This window comes from Chiloscyllium plagiosum, chromosome 33, assembly GCF_004010195.1.
Source record: "Chiloscyllium plagiosum isolate BGI_BamShark_2017 chromosome 33, ASM401019v2, whole genome shotgun sequence".
Taxonomy (NCBI): Eukaryota; Metazoa; Chordata; class Chondrichthyes; order Orectolobiformes; family Hemiscylliidae; genus Chiloscyllium; species Chiloscyllium plagiosum.
The window spans coordinates 6,967,789-6,993,783 of record NC_057742.1 but is presented as its reverse complement, the minus strand read 5'-3'; the positions used below and the strand labels follow the sequence as shown (position 1 = coordinate 6,993,783).

At 42.0% G+C, this 25,995-nt stretch overlaps 1 protein-coding gene across 1 annotated transcript in view; it reads left to right on the top strand.

Moving 5' to 3' along the window:
- LOC122539786 (plexin domain-containing protein 1-like) overlaps nucleotides 1-25,995 on the top strand; it is a 276,760-nt gene that overhangs the window by 241,965 nt on the left and 8,800 nt on the right. The window contains exon 13 of the mRNA XM_043674842.1: nucleotides 5,985-6,142. Coding sequence (XP_043530777.1) covers nucleotides 5,985-6,142 — 158 coding nt within the window. The remainder of the gene's footprint in view (nucleotides 1-5,984; nucleotides 6,143-25,995) is intronic.

Here is a 25,995-nt window from a genome sequence, read left to right as displayed (position 1 = left end):
CACACTTTTCAACTCTGGTCTCCAGCATCTGCAGTCCTCACTTTCTAAAAAACATCTATCGTATTCCCAGCGCCCCTCCTCCAAATTCCTCCCCCCCCCCCCCCACCTTTTATCTCAGCCTGCTTGGCACACCAGCCTCATTCCTGAAGAAGGGCTTATGCCCAAAAAGTCAATTCTCCTGCTCCTCAGATGCTGCCTGGCCTGCTGCACTTTTCCAACACCACACTTTTCAACTCTGGTCTCCAGCATCTGCAGTCCTCACTTTCTCCTAGTTGATCTTAACCTACTGCGAATCCTCTTGCAAGGATGCCTACCTTGAAGAAGCCCTCCTCCTCCCTCTACAAGGATCTCAGTGAATCCCTCTCTCACTGCACCCCCCCCCCCCACCCCCCCGGTCATCTCTTCTGCCCTGAAGCTGTTCAGCCATGTCCTGTTGACAAAACCCATCTGGTTCAATTATGTCCTTTAAAGAAGGAAGGTGTTGTCCTTGTTGATTGTTGATGTCCTCATCGGAGCATGTCCTCCAATTTATTTTTGTGTCATTAGAAAATTTGAATACATTATGTTCTGCCCCTTACTCCAAGTAACTAATATAGTTGATAATTAATTGAAGCCTAGGACTGGTCCTTGTGGGACTCCACTAGTTATTACTTTCCAACTTGAAAAAAACCCAGTGTCGGTTTTCTGTGTGTTAACCAATTGTTAATCCATGTGATTACCTTATCTGTATACCTTGAGTTCTTACCTTGTGCAATAACCTTTTTATATAGCCCTTTGTCACACACCGTCTGGAAATGTACCATTTCCTCTGCTTGCTCTGTCCTCAAACATGGCCTACCTGTAACTCCAAACCCACATCAATGCAGATTTTTAACTCAGGTGACTATCTGTGTGGAGTTTGCATATTCTCCCTGTGTCTGTGTGGGTTTCCTTCAGCTGCTCTGGTTTCCTCCCACAGTCCGAAGATGTGCAGGTTAGGTGGATTGGCCATGCTAAATTGCCTATAGTATCCAGGGATGTGGATCTGCCGTGGGAAATTCAGGGTTACAAGGGTGGATCTGGGTGGGATGCTCTTCAGAGGGTTGGTGCACACTCAATGGGCTGAATGACCTGCTTGCACATTGTAGGGATTCTATGAGGAGGTAGACAGATTTTTGAAATATCGGCTGTGGGGAGCTGGCAGGGAAGAGGATTTGAGGCCTGGGTGGATCAACCATGAATTTTTTGAATGGGCAGGGCAGGTTTTGAAAGGCTAAAGGGATTACTTTTGCTCCTATTTCTTATGTAAATATGCACTGACCATGTGATGTAACACAACATGGGGCATCATCAATGAAGAAAGAAAGATGGCAAAATAGATGTTTGGGGATGGAATTCCAGAACCTTATGGTCCTGCTAGCTGAAGGCATGACTGCCAATGGTGAAGGAATTAAAATGGGGAACACTCAATAGGGCAACATTGGTTATGTATCGATATTTTATGGTTGGAGGAAGTTACAGAGATAGAAAGCAATGGAGAGACTTGAAATCCAAAGTGCAATGTTTAAAATCCAGGTCTTGTTTACCCTTAGCCGCCAAGCACGGTGCCGAGGGTTGAACTGCTTTTGGTGTGATCCAGAATCTGGGCAGCAGAAGACCTCAAGTTCTGAAGGGTCTTAGAGATCATAATTAAGTGCCATCCATCCAGAAACACAAGACACAGTGTTCCAGAGAATCCATCAGAGAAATGGACCTTAAGGTTCAAAGCTCAAGCCATAAACGTGGATCTCAAATAAACTAAATAATAGTGTGGCATATTGGATACAGATTACAGCCAGATATAAAATGTTGCAATTTACTTCAATGAGTACATAAGCTAAAGATCCCTCTTGGAACTCTTCTGGAATTTTTAATGGCCAAACGAAGGTCAGGATGTATCAGCTCAATGATTAAAGTGCCCTGACCTTGGCTTGTAAAATCTGTTATAAACGGACCCAGTGAGAGGGAGGATTCAGTCCAATTGTATTGTGGTGTCATGAAAGATTCAATCAATTCTTAAAGGTCACAGATGTTTTAGAATGCCATTATTTTATGTGAAGGCTTGGTTTAGTTTTGTGAATCATGAAGTTTGACAACACAAAGGATATTACTTGAAATCTTGAGAGTAGAATCCTGAGATTCCCAGCACTATTAATTTGAATCCAGCAGTCATGTTCAACAATGTCTGCTAAACAGACATTAATACTCCATTTGTTGCATACATATCTGACAGGCAGCTGCATGCCTAAAATAGGCCCTGGACTCAGGGGACAGATGCATAACAAGAGTCCAGCACTTATGATTTAACTAGAGTGTGATTGATTTACTTTGTCCCTGCACGGAACCCCAGGTGAAACACTCAGTTTTCAGGTTAACCAGGGATAGGGGGGATAAATGTCTGTCTTCTCAGATCAACACATCCCCAGTATGAATTAAAACTCTAATGGTCTTCCAAAGTCACATCTTCTTGCATTTGTAAAGATTGGCTTGGCACTCTGTTATCTTCTTGGTGACTTCCTGGCTGATGAGGTGATCTGGTACCTTTCGTGGTACCAACAACTGTGAGCCCTACAGATATGGACGCACCCTCAGATTCTTCCCGATCTGTTTGCCATCTGTGATGTGGAGGTGCCAGTGTTGGACTGGTTGGACAAGATCATAAATCAGGTTATAGTTCAACAGGTTTATTTGAAAACACTAGCTTTCAGAGCATTGCTCCTCCATCTGGTGTAGTGAGAGGAGGCATCAGACACAGAATTTATAAGTAAAAGATCAAAGGGTCATACAACTGATGCAAATGTATTGAACAAGCCTAAAATAGCTGACTCCCTCTGATTAACTCTTTGATCAGTTAGAAAGGTTGGGCAGATTTCAATTGATTAAAATACAAACCCCAAAATTTCTTTCAAGTCACCATCTCGAGTTAACTAAAGCTTTTATCAGTGTATACGAGAGGTGACATCTCAGATCAGCTTAGAGAAAGTGAGGTCTGCAGATCCTGGAGATCGGAGTCAAGAGTGTGGTGCTGGAAAAGCACAGCTAGTCAAGCAGCAGCTGAGGAGCAGGAGAATCAATGTTTCAGGCATAAGCCCTTCACATTCCTAATGAAGGGCTTATGCTTGAAATGTCGATTCTCCTGCTCCTAAGACACTGCCTGACTGGCTGTGCTTTTCCAGCACCACACTCTCGACTCTGATCTCCAGGATCTGCAGACCTCACTTTCTCCAAGTCATCTCCAGTCAGCCAATGCATTTTAGGTGTGAGGCCTTGTTTCGAATCTTGTTTAGAATTTGACACCTGAATGTGAAGTGCTGATCAATCTGTGGTGTATCAATGAGTGAACTGGGTAAGAGATTGGGTAAGAGATGAAATCTTGCCATTCAAAGGCTGCAGCTAATCACAGAGGCATAAATGTATTGAGAGGAATGTCACTGATCAGTGATCTTGTCACTAATCTGTCCTTGCATAGTCCAATGAGTGTGCAAATAAGAAAGCACTAACAGCTCTTAAGAAAAACCTGGAGTGTTAGAAATGAGTAACAAAAAAGGTAAGTTGGTCTTAAAATGAGGTGCATCAAAAGGGGGATCTTACAGATCCCCAAATGATACTTTTCATGTCCATCAGGAGAGCAGAGCTTGAAGGCAGTCAAGAATGGAAAAGAAAAATTTAGTGAAATTGTCAAATGGAACAGGATAGAAGGGAAGCATTCACCCAGTCAACTGGCCAATGGTTATGTTCAAAGGCAACCTGTCAGCATGCTGCAGAGGGCAAACTTGCTGCCCATGGGAATTGGGTCTGGGAGACAGTGACCAGGAACTCAGTCACCCTCACAAAGAGCTTATGATTAGATTACATACAGTGTGGAAACAGGTCCTTCGGCCCAACAAGTCCACACCGACCCTCCGAAGAGCAACCCACCCAGACCCATTCCCCTATGCCTAACACTAGGGGCAATTTAGCTTGGCCAATTCACCTAACCAGCATATTTTTGGACTGTGGGAGGAAACCAGAGCACCCAGAGGAAACCCACACAGACACAGGGAGAATGTGCAAACTCCACACAGACAGTTGCCTGAGGTAGGAATTGAACCCGGGTCTCTGACGCTGTGAGGCAGCAGTGCTAACCACTGTGCCACCGTGCCACCCAATTCTTCTGATGCTGCCTGACCAGCTGTGCTTTTCCAATACCACACTCTTCGAACCCTCCTCATCTGGCACCACCCAGACTGAGCCACTGCTATCCATCACTGGTCAGAACCTGCTCTTCCACTGTCCACTGCCCCCTTACCCAACAGACCCCCTCACTCACTCCAGTGAGCTCTGGCCTCCCAAGTCAGTACTGACAAACTCCCCACACAGAACTGTACATTACCCAGGTTCCAGGAGGGGGTTCAGGAGCAATGGGACTTGAGTGTATAGGTGCACAGATCATTGAAGGTGGCAAGACAGATGGAGAGAGCAGTTAATAAAATGTACAATGTCCTTGGTTTTATTATTAGGGACATAGAGCACAAGAGCAGAGAGGTGACATTGAACATGTTCAAGGTACTTGTGGAACCACAGCTGGATTATTGTGTGTGTCAGACTGAGGGAACGATTTGAAGGTTTGGAGAGAGAGAGAGTGTGTGCAGAAATGATTCACATGAATAATTCCAGAAACGAGAAACTTCAGCGATGAGGATAGATTGAAGAAGTTGGGACTGTTCTCCTTGGAAGGAAGAATATTGAGAGGAGATCTGATGGAGGTTTTCGAAATCATGAGCAGATTGGATACAGTAAATCAGAAAAAGCTTTTACTGCTCATAAAGGAAATATGAACATGGGGGCATGGGTTTAAAGTGAGCTGCAAATGAAACAAGGATGATGCAAGATTTTTTTTCAAACAGTGAGTAGATAGGGTCTGGAATGCACTGCCTGGAAATGTGGTGGAGGCAGATTCAATTGAAGCACTAAGGGTATTGGATAATTATTTGGATTGAAAGGGTGTGCATGGAAAGGGTATTAAAAAAAAGATTGGCACTTGACAATAGAGCTGATTTGGCCATGATGGGCCAAATGGCCTCCTGCTGTGCCATAGCAATTATGTGATTCCAGCGCCATGTGTGATTTCCCCCGAACTGAAAGCCAGTTTGTATGCCCACATTTGACTTTCGTTCAATGTAGTAGAGAGGGCAACAAAAGAACCAAACCCGCTCAATCAGAAAGTGTGATTGACGCCAGGAAACCAGAGAAGTAAATCATAGAGCCATCAAGGAGTACAGCATGGAAACAGACCCTTGGGTCCAACCTGTCCATGCCGACCAATCTCGTCCCACCAATCAGCACCCGGCCCATATCCCTCCAAACCCTTCCTATTCATATACCCATCCAAATGCCTCTTAAATGTTGCAGTTGTACCAACCTTCACCACTTCACCTGGCAGCTCATTCCATGCATGCACCACCCTCTGTGTGGAAATGTTGCCCCTTAGGTCTCTTTTATACCTTTCCCCTCTCACCCTAAACCTATGCCCTTTAGTTCTGGACTCCCCCACCCCAGGGAAAAAACTTTGTCTATTTATCCTATCCATGCCCCTCATGTCCCCTTTTTTGCCCTCCTGATTTCCCTCTTAAATCGATGCTGTGGTTTTGAAGGACTAATATCAAATAACCCCCTGCACCTCCTTCACTGGAACCAATCAGACTTGTGGTTTCAGTGTAGAGGGTCGATTGAGTGCAACATGCTGTGTATTTATTCAGGCATATAATGAGCCATTTTCAAAATAAAACAAAAGAAAAATGCGTTGACAACCTCATGACATCCCAGAGAGCTCAGCCGCTGATGCATTATCTTTGAAGTGCAGTCGCTGTTGTAATTGTTTAAATATTTAATGTGAATCCTGTGTTATCAGAATAGTTGAATCTTAACATATGACCCTTCAGTTAATTATTTATTTGTCTCCCCCCATTCCCTGTGTTTTCTTGCAGATATCACAGATGACAGTCCCTCAGATAAGAAAGGTCCTCTGCACACCGGTGTGGTAGTGGGCATTGTCCTGGCAGTTATTGTCATCGCTGTCATTATTCTGGGCATCATCTACATTAGCAGTCACCCCCTGTCTCCTGCTGCCTTATTTTTTATTGAGGTGAGCTGCAATCTTTTTCATGATGCCTATTAAAATGGAATGGATAAACATCTCAGAATCAACTCCTGGCAGCTAGAGGACTAATTCCTTTACTCAGTTGCGGCTAGGTCAGTATTTGTTGTACATCTCTAATTGTCCTTGAAATGTGTGATTTGCTCAGTTATATCAGAGGGCAATCAAGAGTCAACCACATCTGGGGTAACCTGTAGACCAAAACAGGTAAGGACGGCAGGTTTCATTCCCTTTACATGGAATCTTTGGAAAGGATGTAGAGATTTACCAGGATGTTGCCAGGTGTGGAGGGAAGGTCTTGTGAGGAAAGGCTGTGGGACTTAAGGCTGTTTTCATTAAAGAGAACGTTAAGAGTGACTTAATAGAGACATACAAGATGATCAGAGGATCAGATAAGGTGGACATCTTGTACCTCAGATGGTGATGGCTAGCATAAGGGGACATAGCTTTAAATTGAGGGATAATAGATATAGGACAGATGTCAGAGGTAGTTTCTTTACTTAGAGAGTACTAAGGGCATGGAATGCCCTGCCTGCAATAATAGTAGGCTCGCCAGCTTTAAGAGCATTTAAATGGTCATTGGATAAATATATGGATGATAATGGAATAGTATGGGTTAGATGGGCTTCAGATCGGTTTCACAAGTCAGCACAACATCAAGGGCTGAAGAGCCTGACTGTGCTGTAATGCTCTATGTTTTAAGTTCTAAAAGATGTTAGTGAACCAGTTAGGTTTTTTTTAACTGGCAGTGATAATAGGCATGATCATCATCACTGAGATTAGCTTTATATTCTAAATTTATTAAGCAAATTTAAATTCCTCAACTTGCCATCGTGGCAATTGAAATCTTCCTCCACAGTTTTAGCTTGCAACTCTGCATCACCAATCAGCTGACATTACTACTGAGATTTAAAGCAGAGGACATTGAGAGGGGACTTGATTGAGATATATCAATGAGGGAGGCATAGACAGGGTAGACAGAAGGAATTTTTTTCCCCTTGGTGGAGGGATCAGTGACCAAGGGGCATAGATTTAAGAAGCAGGAGGTTTAGAGGAAATGTGAGGAAAATGTTTTTCACTCAGAGGGTGGTGGGAATCGGGGACTCACGGCCTGTAAGTTTGATAAAATCTGAAGCACTCATAACATTTGAGGAGTATTTAGATGCGCACTTGTTATACCAAGGCATACAAGACTATAGACCTATGGAAATAGGATTAGAATAGTTTAGGTGGTTGTTATAAACCAGACTGGCCAAAGAGCCTCTTTCTGTCCTGTAGATCTCCATGACTCTGTGCCACCAATATCTCAAGTCATTCAAAAGCCGAACCAAAAGAGGAAATGAGTTGCCTTACTCACAGCTTTTTCCCATTTTTGGTGATGAAATTGCTTTGCCATTGACTTCAAACTGGACATCAGCTAATGACAAAGACTCATCAGACTTGTTCTCCATGGATAGATAGTTTATTGACACTCGGTATCTAGGCCATGCATAAGGAATAGTCTCCAAAATAGCAGCAAGGGCATTTAAATATTCGCAGAATTTGTTATAGGAAGTGGCACTCATTCCACAAGCTTTTCCAAGGTCTGTTCCTTAAACGCACGAGTAAAATTCCAGTCAGGATCAATGTTTTTGTAATTACAATCAGGAATAAATTACTGCTCATCACCCAGAGCTTGACATTTTGAGATGGAATATGACAGTCCCAGTAATGTAAGTCAAGACAGGAAGGTGAGGATTTAGTAGGCAATGCAGAAGGAGAGGAGACACTAAATTACTGATTCCTGTCAGGATATAAAATCACCTTTGAAATGAGGCACAATTTTAAATTCAAGTAAGCTAAACGCCTCTTCACTGTCTAATCCAATAGCACATGAAACCCATAAAAGCTCTACGACAGACTGGTGAACCAAGAGTCTGCTTTGAAACTGATGAATTAAAATTTATGTGACTTTTTTTTAAAGGTTCACCTTGCTATGCATATTTCCATCAATATTGTGTAACTTTCCACCTCGTTTCTATAATGGAATGGAAAGTAATATTGCCATGCAGATGGTCGTGAACCTGGGGTGGCAGTGATGGTCCCTGGGTTTGTAATGCACAGCTACAGGCTAATATTTTGGTGACGTTGGTTCAAATCCCACCATGGCAGATGATGAAATTTGAATTCAATAAAAATCTGGAATTAAAAGGCTGGTCTGATGGTGACAATTTGTGGATTGTTGTAAAAACCCATCTGAGATGGAAATTTGCCATCCTTAGTTGGTCTGGCCTACATGTGACTCCAGAGTCACAGCAACCTGGTTGGCTCTCAACTGCCCTCTATGTTGGCCAACTAGAGATGCCAAAAACCCATGAATAAGCCAATAAATTGAAATAGTTTCTGACCCAGAGAGTTGCAGATGCTCCATCATTCAGTATACTTAGGATTGGGATTAATGGGCTTTTTGAATCCCTCTGGGAGAAGGTGGGATGGTGAAGTTGAGACAGAATGTAAACCACCATCTTGTTGGATGACACAACAGGCTCAAGGGTTTATAGTGTCTTGTAACAGAAAATGCTGGAAATACTCAGCAGATTTGGTAGCACCTGTCTCTTGAGACTTGCTACCAAATCTGCTGAGTATTTCCAGCTTTTTCAGACATAATTACTGTTTAAAGCCAGTGATATTTTCTAGATCTCAGAACACCATCAAAACTACACAGGGTTATTTTCAGCTTCAATTTCAGATTTTCAAGCTCCCCAGTATTTTACTTCTGCTGCCCATGTACTAACTTGCGTCAAGTCCCATTCACTGATTTCCCAAAGTGTAAAATTCCTTTTAGGTTGGTCCAAAGCCTTCTCTGTTTCAGTAACCTGAAACAGAGTCCTATAAGTCTCCAAGACAGCTGCACTCTTGACAAACATACAAGCCTGGATCTATCTCCCATGACAAGAGTAGATTACACCTCAATTGATTCTCGTAAACCTGAAATCGGTACTTTTTTTCTTTTCAAAGACGGTAGAAGATAAGGAGCGAAGATGTTTGAATGGGGTTGGGATATGATTCCAATCTTTTTGAATGGTGCAGGGTGCAAAGATCCTAATGCTTGGTCCAGTGACCATGATTCAGGATTCACTTAAGGTTAACATGCAGGTTTAGTTGGCAGTTAGGAAGACAAATGCAGTTAGCATTCATTTTGAGATGGCAAGAATACAAGAGCAGTAAGGTACTCCTGAGGCTGTATAAGGCTCTGGTCAGACTGCATTTTGAATATTGTGAGCAATTTTGGGCCCTATATCTAAGGAAGAATCTGCTGGCCTTGGAGGGGGTCCAAAGGAGGTTTACAAGAATTAAGGGCTTGTCACATGAGGAGCAGTTGAGGACTCTGGTTCTGTATTCAATGAAGTTTAGTAGGATATGGGGGAATCTGTTTGAAACTTACAGAACACCGAGAAGCCTGGATAGAGTGGGCGTGGAGAAGATATTTCCACAAGGATCCAAGGGCACAGCCTCAGAGTGAAGAGAAGACACCTTAGAACTGAGACGAGGAGGAATTTCTTCAGCCAGAGGGTGGGAAATCTGTAGAACTCATTGCTGCAGAGGGCTGTGGAGGCCAAGTCATTGAATTCACTTGAACTGAATTGAATTGAATTGAATTGAATTGAATTTATTGTCACATGTACCGAGGCACAGTGAAAAGCTGTGTCTTGTGAGCAATACAGGCAGATCACAGAGTTAAGTAGCAGAGATAGTAAATAATAGGTAAACAGCGGCAAAAGCAAAAAACAGGTACAGCTAATGTTAAGAGTTTGTGAGTACATTCAGTATTCTAACAACAGTAGGGTAGAAACTGTTGCGCCCGATGGTAGAGGTTGTAGAAAAACACTACCAGAGTGGGATGGATCTTTGAGAATGCTGGTGGCCTTTCCTTGACAGCGGGCCTGGTAGATGGATTCTATAGATTTGTGATTGTCTGGGCCGAGTTCACCACTCTCCGTAACCATCTCCAATCTTGAATGGTACAGTAGCCATACCAGGTAGTGATACATCCAGATAGAATGCTCATTGAGCGCATTTAAAACAGAGTTAGGCACCTGATTGGTAAAGGAGTTATGGGGAGAAGGCAGGAGAATGGGGTTGAGAAACATATCAGCCATATTCGAATGGTGGAGTAGACCCAATGGACTGAATGGCCTAATTTTACTCCATTACCTTCTGGTCTTATGGTCTTCTCCCATATTCAGGATTAGTATGGGAGTGGGCGTGTCAAGTATCAATGAATTTCTCACCCTCTCTATCGCAAATGCCTTTCAATTGCAAGCCAGTTTGCTAAGAGCTGAGCAACAAGCTTTTCGACCTAACACAGCTGTGTTACCAACTGAACAAAATGTGCAACAACAAGTTTGATCCAGTCAGCTCAATACTGCCCAAACTACTGGGCACCCTGTGTTTTTGTTCTGGTTCTAGTTGATGGTGATACTGGACAAGTCCAATCCCAGAGTGAAATCTGGATTGATAGATCATAAGTATAACTTTTGCAGTTGTTTACTGTGGTTGATAGGCACTGAAACATATTCACAGGAGGCTTCAAATATTCTATAATAAAAGAAAACATGTTTATCTCACAAAATCAAATAACACTCCATATAGGACACTGTAGACACATCTTAATGTAAACAGCAAAACAAAATTTCAGATTAGATTCCCTACAGTGCGGAAACAGGCCCTTCGGCCCAACAAGTCCACACTGACCCTCCAAAGAGCAGCCCACCCAGACCCATTCCCCTACATTTACCCCTGCACCGAACACTACGGACAATTTGGCATGGCCAATTCACCTAACCTGCACATCTTTGGATTGTGGGAGGAAACCGGAGCACCCTGAGGAAACCCCACGCAGACACAGGGAGAACGTGCAAACTCCACACAGACAGTTGCCTGAGGCGGGAATTGAACCCGGTCCCTGCACGGTGGCACAGTGGTTAGCACTGCTGCCTCACAGAGACCCGGGTTCAATTCCAGCCTCAGGTGACTCTCTGTGTGGAGTTTGCACATTCTCCCCGTATCTGCGCAGGTTTCCTCTGGATGCTCCGGTTTCCTCCCACAATCCAAAAATGTGCAGGATATGTGAATTGGCCATGTAAAATTGCCTGTAGTGTTAGTTGAAGGGGTAAATGTAGGGGACTGGGTCTGGGTGGGTTGCTCTTTAGAGGGTCAGTGTGGACTTGTTGGGCCGAAGGGCCTGTAAGTAATCTAATCTAATCGAGGCAGCAGTGTTTACCACTCTGCCACCCCTAGCTCCCAGCTTGACACCATCCAAGTCAAAGCAACCTACTTGACTGGCACCAGATCTGCAAATATTCAGTTACTCTACTGCCAATGTTTAGTAGCAGCAGTGTGTACTATCTACAAGATGCACTGCAGAAATTCAACAAGGATCCTTAGGTATCACCTTTCAAACCCATGACCACTTCCATCTAGATGAACAAGTCAGCAGATACATGGGAACACAAACATCTGCAAGTTCTCCTCCAAGCCACTTCTGACTTGGAAATATATCACTGTTCCTTCACTCTCACTGGGCCAAACTACTGGAATTATTGGGTTTACCTACAGCACATGGACTGCTCACCACCACCTTCTCAAGGGCAGTTAGAGATGGACAATAAATGTTGGCCCAACCAGTGATGCCCATGTCCCACAAGTTAATAAAACAAAAATTCAAAGGGTGAGGTTAAGAGAACGTTCTGTGAATACCAGTGGTTGAAAGATTGTTCCACCAGCCACAACGACAGAAGTAAATTCAACAATTACTTTTTAAAATGTTTAGTGGATAAATATTTGAAAATTTCAAAGAGGTATGAATCTAGGGAGACAGCTCCTTCAAAATGCTGACGTCACTCTTTTTTTCTGTATTGCAAAAGCTAGAAGCACCAGTCATCATGTTTCAAACCAATTTGTCTGGAAGCTAGTGTTGTTCCTAAAGATCGACAGCCTATATGACTTTTCTGCTGTGACAGAATATACCATTATAGAATTAAAAAGCTTCAAATGAAAAGGACCCTGGGGAAGTAGTTGCTTCTAATTTTGAATTTTAATACATTTGCAAGTGGGTCATTATTCTTCTGTTATAGCACTCAGAAGCTTAATGAAAAGAACACTGGCATTTTCAATGATCCTGATGCTTAAACTCTAAATATAAAACTCATCCAATGGGAGCTATAATCTTCCGGGTTCTCTAATGAGGTTTTAGTCTCGGTCTCACCAGCATTGCAGGCTGAATCAGGCATGGCTCACTGATTGAAAAAAAAGGAAACCTTGCATTTATATAGCCTTTCATCTCAATGCACTTTACAACCAATTAAGTGCTTTTTGAAGGGTAGTCACTGTTGCACGAGAGGAAACATGATGATCAGTCAGCAAATTCCAGCAAACAGCAGTGTTACAATAGCCGTAACGTTTTAATTGTAATGTTGACTGAAAGATCAACAAGTCAGCAGGGAAAGACTCCCCTGCTCTTTTTTTGAAATAATATTGTGAAATGGGCTGGGTCCTGGCAGGTGGGACTAGATTGGTCGGCATAGACGAGTTGGACTGAAGGGTCTGCTTCCGTGCTGTACATCTCTATGACTCTATGACTCACCCACCCAGAGCCTTAGTTTAACATCTCACCCATAGGACAGCATCCCTGACAGGTTACTGCTCCCACAGTAGTGCTTAGAGGGGTAGCCTCAGAGGAAGATATAAAATTTTGTGACTCACGGGTGAAAGAGTCACTGCCTGAGCCACAGAGGACACTGATTCTTTGACCTGGATAACTCCAATATCAGTGGCAACCTGTTTGAGTTCAGCTGTCTGTTGCCATTCACATAATATCCAAAGTGAGCATGACATAAACTAAAGGGAGTAGATACCAGGTAGGAGCAAGTTACTGCAGATGCTGGAATCTGTACTGAAAGAAAAAGTGTTGGAGATCACAGCGAGTCAAGTAGCATTCATGGAGAGAGAGCAAGCTAACGTTTTGAGTCTAGATCACTCTTCATCAGAGCTGATGTGACGTCATCTAGATTGGAAGCATTAGCTTGCTGTCTCTGCATGAATGCTGCCTGACCCACGGCAATCTCCAGCATCTTAGATACCAGGACAGGAGATTTAGTCAATTTCCACTGCTCACTACCAGCCCAGCTGACTAGTGGAACCTGGAGGGGTAGCTCTGTCACAAGTGAATGAAGCATTTGGCTCCAGATAATACAATGGAACAACGTGCTAAAGAATGGATTCGTGTTGTGGTTATGTTGGTCATCCATCAAGAGTAACTATTTCCCTAGGTACTGTCAAGACTCAATTTGAGAATTTGAGATTCAGTTTGAAAGAAATCTACTGATCTCTGTCAACAAGGTGAGCAGAATCCATCTACAATATCTGTTCCCCTCCAATGATTGTTCCTTGTAGGTTCCCTTAGTTAGTTAATTAGTAAGTTAGTTAGTTAGTTCCCTAAGTTAGTTGCTATACCATTGATAACTGTGCCTTCAGCTGACTAAATTCTAAGCTCTCACATTCTGTCCCTAATCTGCCTCTCTCTCTTCTCCTTTAAGGTGCTGCTTATAAGCGACCTCTTTGACCAAGGTTTTGCTCCTTGGAGACATGATGCATTTTAGAAGGCAGGAGGTCCCATGAAGTGTTATGGGATGTTTTGCTCCATTTAAAGCAATGCATCATCATAGATTGAACCACAGGTTAAAGGTCATAAGCTTTCAGAGCCCCTGCTCCTTCCTCAAGCAGCTGGTGAGAAAGAACACATCGGACACAGAATTTATAAATAAAAGATCAAAGCATCGCACAACTTATGCAAATGTATTTAACAAGCCTTTAATTAATCTTTATCAGTTAGAATGGAGGTGCAGGTTTCGACTGATTAATACGTAAATCCCAGTATTTCTTTCAAGTCGCTGTCCCACGATAACTTAAGGTTTTACTAGAATAAAGGTGACACCTCAGGTGAGACAGTGCATTTTAAATGTGAGGCCATGTTTCAAGTCTGTTTGTATCTCATCCTGGAGTCAGACTGGTTTTATTTCCAAAGTAGGAATTTATAAAATGCCACATTGACTGACAGTCTACAGATTGTGTGCTTTTCTGTCATGTAAAGGGTGAGTGTAAGAAAGTAAATTAGACAGTCTGCATCAAGAGAGGAAGATTACCTGACTACTGGGAGTTGATTTGCCCCTGACCCTTGTGAGAAGCCTTATCCTGTAGATGATTAATATTCACAATATTAAATAAAAGGTCTAAGTTCAGAACCAAGGGTCATCATCGAAGCATATGGGTGGGCCATTTTGGACTCCTTACAATTACCTTTGAAATAAGAAAAAGTTAGGGCCTAGACTATCTTCTGAATATATTTTGATGGAGTTTGGGTCTGGTCCATTCAATATACTTTTTATAATACGATCATCAGAACTGGACACAGTACTGAGATATATGGTCCATCCAAGGTTCGATGCTGGTTTACAATAATTGCCACTATTTCATAATCATTCAAAATGTAAAGATTAGCGCTTGGTTTGCATTTTTAGAAGTCTGTTTTCCAGTTGCTCTAGTTTGGTTGTATCTGGGAGTGGAGCTGATAATGATTGCTGGAGACTTCTCTTTCAGAAAACATGACATACAAACATAGAAGCACAGAAAATAGGATCAGGAGTAGGCCATTCTGCCCTTTGAGTCTGCCCTGCCATTCAACGGGATTCTGGCTGATCATCCAACTCAGTTTCCTGTTCTCACTTTCTCCCTTTAATCCTTTTCATCTTAAGAATTCTATTTATCTCCTTCTTGCAAACATTCAATGTTTTGGCCTCAACCACTTTCTGTGGCAGAGAATCCCACAGGCTCATCATTTACTTTGGTTCGGAATCTCTCCTCAGCCAAACCAGAGCAATAGGAAAGCAAACTTTTAAAAATGCAAACCATGCGCTAGTCTTTATATTTTGAAAAATAGTGGTGTAATCGTAAACCAGCATTGAAGATTGTTTGGACCATACATCTCAATATTGTAATTATCATATAATAAGGAGGATATTGTTATGGATCAGACCAAACTCCATCAAAATATATTCAGAAGGTGATCTAGGCCCTAACTTTTTCTTATTTCAAAAATAAGTGTAAGTGGTTGCATTCTAGATGTAATTCAATTGGTTACTCGACATTAAGCAAAACACACTTTATTTTTTACACTATCATTAAATACAGACAAAATAAACATAAAAGAAAAGAACTGGCTTAACTGTAACTCTGTTGAAATCCTTAACAAAATAATAAATATGTTTACTACTCTGAATTAACTGTTCCAATATAGGAACATCCCATAAATATACCCTTGGTAAAAGACAAAACTCAATAAATCGATTGTCTTACAGGCAATTCTCCAGTCCAGGAGAAAAAAACATCAAGGGAAAACTCAAGGAGAGAGAGAGTAGCAGGGAGAGATGTAGCACAGCTTCCAAACCCAGCTTCCAGGCCCCAACAACTGCTACTGAAAAACTCAAACTAAAATTGCTGCCTCTGTGGGAGTCTAGATTAGAGCGGTGCTGGAAAAGTGTAGCAGATCAGGCAGCGTCCAAGGAGCAGGAAAATCGATGGTTCGGGCCTGAAACGTCGACACTCCTGCTCCGCAGAATCTGCCTGACCTGCTGTGCTTTTCCAGCACCACTCTAATCTTGACTGTAATCTCCAGCATCTGCAGTGCTCACTTTTGCCTGTCTCTGTGGGAGCCTGACTCCACTCAGTCAGGCTGCATCTATCGTTTCTCTTTTGAAAAAATACCCCAAGGCCCCATAAGCTGTTTGCTCATGGGCTTTGAAGTAGTCAGATCAGCACCTCTGATCTCAACATTTCTTCATTAAAAAAAGGACAAAATACACCTGTTAAAACCATAGTATCATTGCAATATAGAAACACTGAGGGGGTACAGAGATTTACAGGATGATAGCAGAAACATGTGGGCAGGAAAGGATTGACAGACCAGGTCTCTGTTCTCTTGAGAAAAGTAGACTGAGGACTGACCTGAGAGAGACCTTTAAAATGATGAAAATGCCTTGGCAGAGTGGCTACAGGAAGAATTTATCCTTTTGTGTGGTACAGCATAACTAGAGGCTATAAATACACGATAGTCACCAAGAAATCAAAGTTAGGGAATTTAGGAGAAACCTCTTCACCCAGAAAAATGGTAGGAATATAGGACTCACTCCTACAGAGAGTAGTTGAAGCAGTTAAAGGAAAGTGGTGTATCTAGCTGAGAAAATGTGAGAAACATCAAATGATGTATACAGAGTCACCATAGTCCCACTTTCCTTTTGGAAAGCCATGCCTGGTGATGGTTTAACCTGAGTGTCATCACACAAGGGGCAAGGTTGTGAAGGAGAATCCTTCATAATAACCTCAACTGGTGTTGGAATTGAGCCCACACTATTGGCATTGCTCTGAATCATAGATACAGAGGCGGGTTCAATTCCCGCCTCAGGCGACTGACTGTGTGGAGTTTGCACGTTCTCCCTGTGTCTGCGTGGGTTTCCTCAGGGTGCTCCGGTTTCCTCCCACAGTCCAAAGATGTGCAGGTCAGGTGAATTGGCCATGCTAAATTGCCCATAGTGTTAGGCAAGGGGTAAATGTAGGGGTATGGGTAGATTGCGCTTCGGTGGGGCGGTGTGGACTTGTTGGGCTGAAGGGCCTGTTTCCACACTTGTAATGTAATCTAATCTAATCTAAAATTAGCCATCCAGCCGACCAGAAGCATATAGATCAGCATGGACTGCTTGTGCTGCCTAGCCTTCTGCAGTACCATGTATCATGTGTAAGCATATAAAATATGTTGGTATGATCACAAATTAATCTGGAGTTAAATTGGATTACAATATTCATACAGACACAAAGATCATTCTGAAAGCTGCATTACTACAATAACAATAGGCAGAAGACACAATACAGTGCCTTAGCTCGCATCCCATTGAAATCAGCGTTGTGGTTGTCACTGGGCTAGATTTGGTGCTTTTAAGAAATTGACTTACATGCAGTGATTCAAGCTGTGATCTGAAGAGAAAAGTGATTGACATGAATATTTGTTCCATTTAAATTCAACCCGTGAAGCTGCACATAGTAACTCTGATTAGAAGCACACACTGGGAAGAGAGCTTGTCACCAACATAGCATTCTCTTATATATTGTCACTTTCCAATTATTTGGTGTTCTCAAGCATCTTTATCCCTAAGTGATGCACATTCAAGTGGCCCTTTTTTTATACCATGTTCCTTGGGAGAGGTGAAACCATATTGTGAAGTGGAATATCATCATCATTTCTAAAAAGCGCATGGCACATAGCTGTAATCAGTTTCATTCCTGCTACAAAGCGCAGATAAATGAGTATCATTACACAATGGCTCAGCTGTAAGGGGTGAGCACAATAGAGATCTCTTTAGAGCACTTGTAAGAAGATTCAACCCAATGGCAAACTTCATCCTTTCACAATGTAGTTATTTACCACATATAAATCAATTTTGTATGATTAACGTTTTTTAAATTTCAAATTGTAATTTGGGTTCAGCATTATTCAAGATTGATCTTCTGTCCTCTGAGTACTTTGTTTATAGATTCTCATCTGCAAAACAATTTAGTGGATAAAAATCAGGTGACATTACTGCATCCACAATAGTCTTTCTGTTTGTACATTTTTTCACTTGTAAAAACTAGACTGAAAATACACACTTGCTGCTCTGTATACATTTGTGTTGCACAAGAATTTAGTCCTAAAGGTTTGCCAACATCTCCAGCAAGTGCCGTAAAGGCCTTTGTATATTCAACAACCTGTACTTGACCCGTTGGCAGTATATATTCAAGTGCAATTCGACTTGTGATCTTCAGAACGATTATTGGTTAATAAGTCAACCAAACTCATGAAAACAAAAATTATCACCAGTCAATTCATTCAAAATATAGTCTCTGGTTGAGGACAGACTTGGAGGTTCTGGAGATGAGTTTAGACTATTTACTGTCAGTCTTAATACTATTGCTGACCAACTACTTCTTTGAGGAGCACCCCATAACATTTACTGAGTTAAGGGGGTCACATGAATGCAGTTTCCTGTTGACCAAGACATTCAGATTTCTAATCAAATACTCTCTCTGAGACCGAGGAAAAGGACCAGGGGCATTGTTTATGGAAGAGAGGATTATATTGGTTAGGATCAGGCTAGATGTATATTCTGGCATCATTGGTTCATTGCCTTTAGGATTCTTATATTATCCAGATTGAACTTCCATTAAGGGATTATTGGAGTGGAGTAGATCGAATCTGGAACAAGAACAAACAGAAATTGTTGGAGAAACTCTGTGGGTCTGAGAGCATCCATGGAGAAAAAAAAAACACATTTAATGTTTCGAGTCCAGTGACCCTTCTTCAGAGAGAATCTGTGATGGAGTGAATCATTTCTCCCTTGTGAAATGAGTTGTTTTTAGTTGTTCACGGGATGTGGGCATTGTTGGCTAGGCCAGTATTTATTATACAACCCTAATTACCCTTGGGAAGGTGGTTGTGGAGCTCCCTTTGTGGTCAAAACTAAAGTGGGCTTTGATGGGGCTTGTTTCATGTTTTTTCAATTTTAAATCTTATTCCGAGAATCAAGTCCAATTAAAATCCTTTTAATTAACCAATTATTTCCATTACTGCTCATGCTGAGTGGTAAAATTGTAACCAGCTTTGTAAAGAACCATTTAGTGTTGCTCCATATGGTGTGCAGAGGTCTTCCAGGATATCTGCGCTGCAGAAATAAGTGTGCAACATTGTATTAACCAGAGAACCACAGCTCGAGAACTGATCACAAAACTCGCTATGCTCGCAGGGCTCATGAAATTCAGATTCAACTTAAACCGAGTGGAATCTTCATGGAAGGCAATTGGCTATTGCTACCTCGAGCCTTGGAATCAATAGGTTGTAGTTTCCAATCACAATCTTGAGATTTGAGCACAGAATAGAATCTGACACATCATTCCAATGTTCTGTTATTTACTTCACCAATGCAAATCCCTGAAGCCAAGTGGTACCTTTCCTCTTTTTGCTGAGTCTGAGTTGATTAGTCTTCCATTCAGTCTACAGAGTGGATATTCCTCAGTTATGTACAGCATTGTTTGTGTCGCTCCATATTAAGGGTTGGCATAGAGACCCCTTGCTCTCCGCTTGTTCCCCACCCCACCCCCAGTGATACAGCTTGGTCATGCAGAGGTCCGGACCTGTCCTGAACTTACTTAGCGAGGGCCACCGTCACCTTCAAAGTTCAAAGCCTGCCATTCTGCAGAAATGTTGGATCGCATACAGGTGACAGGGTTAAACATAAGTATTTAGCATGAGGGAAGCAGCACAGGGATAGCCTTTGACATAATAGCAACCTGGTTCTTCAGTTTCAATATGGATCTCTTGGATGCAAATAGTGTCTTCGAAACATAGAAAATAGAAGCAGAATTAGGCCATTTGGCCCTTTGAGCCTGTTCCACCATTCAATATGATCACGGTGGATCATCCAACTCAGTCCCCTTTTCTCACTTTCTCTCCATACCCTTTGATTCCTTTAGCTCTAAGAACTATATCTAACTCCCCTTGAAAACATTCAAAGTTTTGGCCATAAACAGTTTCTGTGTTAGAGTATTCCACAGGCTCACCACTCTCTGGGTGAAGATATTTCTCCTCATCTCAGTCCTGATGCTGTAATCCCTAGCTCTGGGCTCCCTGGTTATTGAGAACATCCTTCCTGAGTTTATCCTGTCTAGTTCCGTTAGAATTTTTTAGAACATAGAACATTACAATGTAGTACAGCCCCTTCGGCCCTCGATATTACACTGACCTATGGAACCAATCTGAAGCCCCATCTAACCTACACTATTCCATTCTCGTCCATACGCCTATCCAATGACCATTTAAATGCCCTTAAAGTTGGCGAGTCTACTACTGTTGTAGGCAGGGCATTCTACGCCTCTACTACTCTCTGGGTAAAGAAACTCCTCTGACATCTGTCCTATGCCTATCACCCCTCAATTTAAAGCTATGTCCTGTCATGCTAGCCGACGCCATCCAAGAAAAAAGGCTCTGTGTCCACTCTATCTAACCCTCTGCTTATCTTATATGTCTCAATTTAGTCACCTCTCAAACTAAGGTTTATAAGTTTCTATGAAATCTAAACTGCAATGAATATAATCCTCACTCATTCTGCCTGTCAGTCCTTCATGTCAGTCCTGCGATCCCAGGAATCAACAGGTCTGGCAGCATCTGTGGAGAGAAATCAAAGTTAATGTTTCAGGTCAAGTGACCCTTCCTCAGAACTGTTCACTGGACCTGAAAAGATAACTTTGATTTCTCTTCACAGATGCTGCCAGACCTGCTGAGCTTTCCCAGCAACTTCTGTTTTTGTTTCTGATTCACAGCATCTGCAGCTCTTTCGGTTTTTACTCCCTGGAATCAGTCTGGTACAGCTTCATTGCATTCCCTTCATATCCAGAACATCCTTCCTCAGATAAGGAGACCAAAACTGCACACACAATACTCCATGGGCAGTCTAATCACTGCCCCGTACAATTACAGCAGTATCTCCACTCCGATATTCAAATCCTCTCGGTGTCAGTGGAGTATAAGGTGAAAGACATCCAATGAATTTTCACTTCGTGGCCGATACGTGCTCACTATTAAGTTGTAAGCTTCATACAGTAGGGAGTGTCCTTTTACACAAAAACCAGAGGATTAGTATTGAGACTGAAGGAAGCCACCGGGGGGGATCTTGTTGAGACTTGTAATTTTCTCCCAGAATTCAGTCTGCTGATAGGATTATTTGCTTCTGTGTGGGTCCCTGGGTACTGAGCGGTGATGGGGTGGTGGGAGTGGGGAGCACAGCAACATGAGAACCCTGGTGGATAGTTGCCCCTGGCAGGCCTGAAGGAGTGTATCACTTTTAAGAGGTGTCACCTTCCAGGTGAAACATTCAACTGTGACCCCCATCTGCTCCCTCCAGTAGCTGCAAATGATTCTGTGGCACAAATTTTCAGAAAAACAGGGAATGTTTCCCTAGTTACCCATCAAATAACATCACAACAGATTATCTGATTGCTCATGGGATCTTGCTTATCACAAATCAGCTGCAGTGCTTCCTGTAGTATAACAAGATCCATACTTAAAAATGTATTTCATTGACTCTAAAGCACTTTGGATTGTAGGTATAGGTGATAAATAAATACAAGTTCTTTCTTTCTTGTTGTCTCGTAGAAATTGGCAGTGAACCAATTTTCTCTGAGTCATGATTCTAACTTTTTGGGGCATATGAATGAGGATGATGAGAATGCATATGAAAGAAATGTTTTATTCACCAAGAAAGGTTGATGAAATACAGGCGAAAGGAATTGTTCAATGAGGTTCATGTCCCATATAAGTCTGTCCTGTAACAGTGCCAACATTTACTCCACCTGGCATATAACAGGAATTCAGGAGTAAATTAAAGCAACACTAAGGACTGCACAGTGAGGGTCTTCTTTGAAATGGATCATCATTATTAAGTGATTTAACCTTCCAATGGCCAAATTAATTACTAAAATCTCTTTCGAAATTGTCACTCAAGAATCTCAGAAAGTTGTAATTGCCACAATACCAAGACGGTGTGCTGCACAGATAATTAAATCTTAGCAGGTTTAGTTACAGGGATTCTGTGAATCTTGTGCTGAATGGACAAATAGCAGAATCCCCAAAGTATGTCCTGCAATTGTTGCCAATATCCTAAGATGAGGAGAAATCTCTTCATCCAGGCAGTGGGGGAAGCCTGTGAGATTCTCTGCCACAAAACATGGCTGAGGCCAAAGCATTGAATGTTTTGGGGCTAAAGGGTTCAAAGGGTGTGGGGGAGAAAGAGGGAACTGGAGACTGAACAGCGGAGCTGTGGAACAGCAGACTAGTGGCCTACTCCTGCCCCTATTTTCAATGCTTCTTGGATTGAGCTTCGACTCTACAAGTTGAAGATTATTCTCAGGGACACTCATGTGACCAATTCTTGAGAAAAATCATAGGGCCCTCCTTAAATTAATTTTCTAAAATTTTCTTTGAACGATTTTGTGTTTTAGTTCTAAGGCTATTGTAGATAGAGAAGTAAGGAAATGTCAATTGATTGACTGTCAAGAACTATCTAGCCAGGTAATGAAGTGAAACAAAATCAGACATTGCTGGAAAAACTCAGCAGGTATGGCAGCATCTCTGGAGAGAGAAACAGAGTTAATGTTTTGGGATTTGTGACCGGTCCTCAGAATCAGTTCTGAAGAAGGGTCACTGGATCTGAAATATTCACTCTACTTTCTATCCACAGATGCTGCCAGACCTGCTGAGTTTTTCCAGCAATTTCTGATTTTGTTTCTGATTTCCAGCATCCACAGCTCTTTGCTTCTTTGTCAATGAAGTGTCTGATTACCAATTGGTGGAAACTAAGAATGGACGCATCAGACACCCAAAAACAGAAGTGTGACAACAGAAGTGATTACATATTGGAGATCCAATGATATATGACCTACCATGAGTTGGTATCCCTAAAGTACGCTCTCATGTCTTTACCAGGTGTAGACATACTGACCATGGCCTTGCATCAGACCTACCCTCAGAGTGCAACACAGTGAGCATGCATGACCCTTCTATGAAGGCAAAATGGTGTGTGTGCTGGAAATCTCCAACAGAATGAATGAGAGTCATACCAAACTTAAAACATTAACTGTGTTTCTCTCTCCATTGATGGTTCCAGACCTGCTGAGTCTCTCCAGCACTCTCTGAGTTTGTTGCATGATACTTACATCTGCCTTTCAACATAATATGGTGATGGCTGCATGTGGAAGCAGAAGGCTGAGAAATGTCAATTTCTGAACTTAATAATTCCCAGCTCTCTGGCGTTTTTGTTGGACTTTAAGCAAAATGAAAAGCGAGCATCACAAAGGCAGATGATTCCAAGGAAACCTCCTTCATTCCAAAATCACTTTTTCCACTCTTTCTAAAGTAGAGTATTAAGTCATCTATCGTTCTACTTATTATTGGTCTATGCTTATAAAAACCATATATTTTGGCAGCAGGGAAGTCCCTTACAGAATGTTTTCAGTTATGGCCATTCTGAAAATCTCTAGTAGAGATTTGTTTCAAAATTTGTACCTTTAACGTTGGTCTGTTTAAGTTAGTGCCTGTTATGCATTAATAACAAACATTAACTCTGGTGCTTAGATTGCAGATAAAATAGCAATGACAACTGTATAGTTGGAGTTATTGCTGCTGGCTGGGGAAAGAGGAAAACAGCTCCTGATTATTATCCAGTAATCCATGAGTGGAAATTGGATAGGTGTATACACACCAGAGACAGAAAGGATTGTATGAATCAACCCATTGTTGGAGAGGCATGTATTGGCTAACTTCATGAGAAAGAATAAATGGAAGCTAAATAAATGCATAAGCAACAAAGGAATGGAAAGATATACTGATAAATGAAAAGAGAAGCATAAATGCTAGTATTGGCCAGTGGGGCTGAATGGCCTGTTTTTTGGCCAATTTTCAGTGGCTTAGTGGTTAGCACTGCTGCCTCACAGTACTAGGGACCCAGGTTCAATTCCCACCTCAGGCAACTGTCTGTGTGGAGTTTGCACATTCTCCCTGGGCTTGCTCTGGTTTCCTCCCACAATCTAAAGATGTGCAGGTCAGGTGGACTGGCTGTGCTAATTTGCCCATAGCGTTAGGTACATTAGTTAGGGGAATAGGTCTGGGTGGGTTGCTCTTTGGAGGTTCAGTGTGGACTTGTTGGGCCGAAGCTCGTGTTTCCGTACTGTAGGGAATCTAATCTATTCAGTTTAAAATGTTGGTCACTTTAACATATAGCTGAGCATGAGCATCAGCCATCAGTGTCTGCTTGAGAGGTGAATAATTAGGGAGAGAAACAACTAATGAATCTAGAACATGCACTGTCAATATTTACTTTGTTTCCTCCCACTGGGAGAACACTATAAATAAACTAACCACATCGAAAATCCTCCTTCAGGAATCTTGATCTTGAACTAAATATCCCAATGGTTATTTCCTATCTTTTTTCGGTTTTATCAATATATACATTTGTTGGAGCTTTTGTCAATTATTGATTCCCTGCACCTCCCCATTGAAACTATTTTTGCCATCTCCAAAATTTTTTGCAAATGCTGGAAATCTAAAATAAGAATAGAAAGTGCTGGAGTAACTCAGAGATCTGGCAGCATCTGTGCAGAGAGAAATAGAGTGAATGTTTTGAGTCCAGTATAATTCTAATCCAGAACATACATTGGCCACGGAACATTAACTCTGTTTCTCTTCTCTCGTGCTTCCTGTTTTTATTTCCAATATCTTTATATCTGATAAAGACAAAAAAAAACTAAAACTGCCTGTGTGATCTAACATCCAATGCATGTGCAGCCACATCCAGAGATTAATCTATAAATCCTGGGAAATTGACTCAAACCCCACCCAGGCACTCCCTGTGGAACACTGAAGTATGTTTTCTTCACAGTGAGACATGCCATATTTGACCCATTGATTTCTATCATCCCTTCCCATGTCCTACAGATGATTGCCAAAACTTCCAGTATCCCTCATTTTCAGGTTTATTTTGGTAAATTTTGGATGCCTGCATCTGGCTGGAAGGATTTTGATACTACCACTTTTAAGCTCTCTATTCAAAACTTTAGATGTGTTTTTTTTTCCTGTCAGTTTAATTAACTTCCTCAGTTATCTAATTTTTAATACAGCTGGGCAAACACAGACCAGACAAGCTATCCTGCTCTGCTTCTAACCTGAAGTCACACTGTTCCTAAGGTTACACCATTATAGTCACAGTAATTACGAAGTTCATTGTCATCATGATCCAATTTTTAACTACCCACGGGACCTCCAACCACAGTAATTGATCAAATCACTGCTCATACACAGTCAGCCCTTGCACAATAACTAATACGCAAAGAACTTCAGATGCTGTGAATCAGAAACAAAGACAGAAGTTGCTGAGAAAAGCTCAGCAGGTCTGGCAGCATCTGTGGAGAGAAATCAGAATTAACATTTCAGATCGAGTGTCCCTTCTTCAGAATAGTTTTGAAGATGGGTTCCTGGACCCGAAACGTTAACTCAGAATTCTTTCCGCAGATGCTGCCAGACTGGCTGAGTTTCTCCAACAATTTATATCTTTTTGTTCTTGAACTAATAATAGTTCAGTTGATTTTTTAAAATCATTCATTGAATGTGGGCAGCACTGACAGGTCAGCCGTTATTGCCCATCCCTAATTACCCAAAGGGCAGTTAAAAGTCAATTACATTGCTGAGGATCTGGAGTCACGTGCAGGACAGATCAGGTAAGGATGACAGATTTCCTTCCATACAAGACATTAGTGAACCAGATGAGTTTTTCAGACAATTGACAAACAGTTACCTCATCATCATTACATAGAACATAGAAGAATACAATGCAGTACAGGCCTTTCGGCCCTCGATGTTGCGCCGATACAAGCCCACCTAACCTACACTAGCCCACTATCCTCCATATGCCTATCCAATGCCCGCTTAAATGCCCATAATGAGGGAGAGTCCACCACTGCTACTGCAGGGCATTCCATGAACTCACGACACGCTGAGTAAAGAACCTACCCCTAACATCTGCCCTATACCTACCCCCCCTTAATTTAAAGCTATGCCCCCTTGTAATACCCGACTCCATACGCGGGAAAAGGTTCACACTGTCAACCCTATCTAACCCCCTAATCATCTTGTACACCTCAATCAAGTCACCCCAAAACCTTCTTTTCTC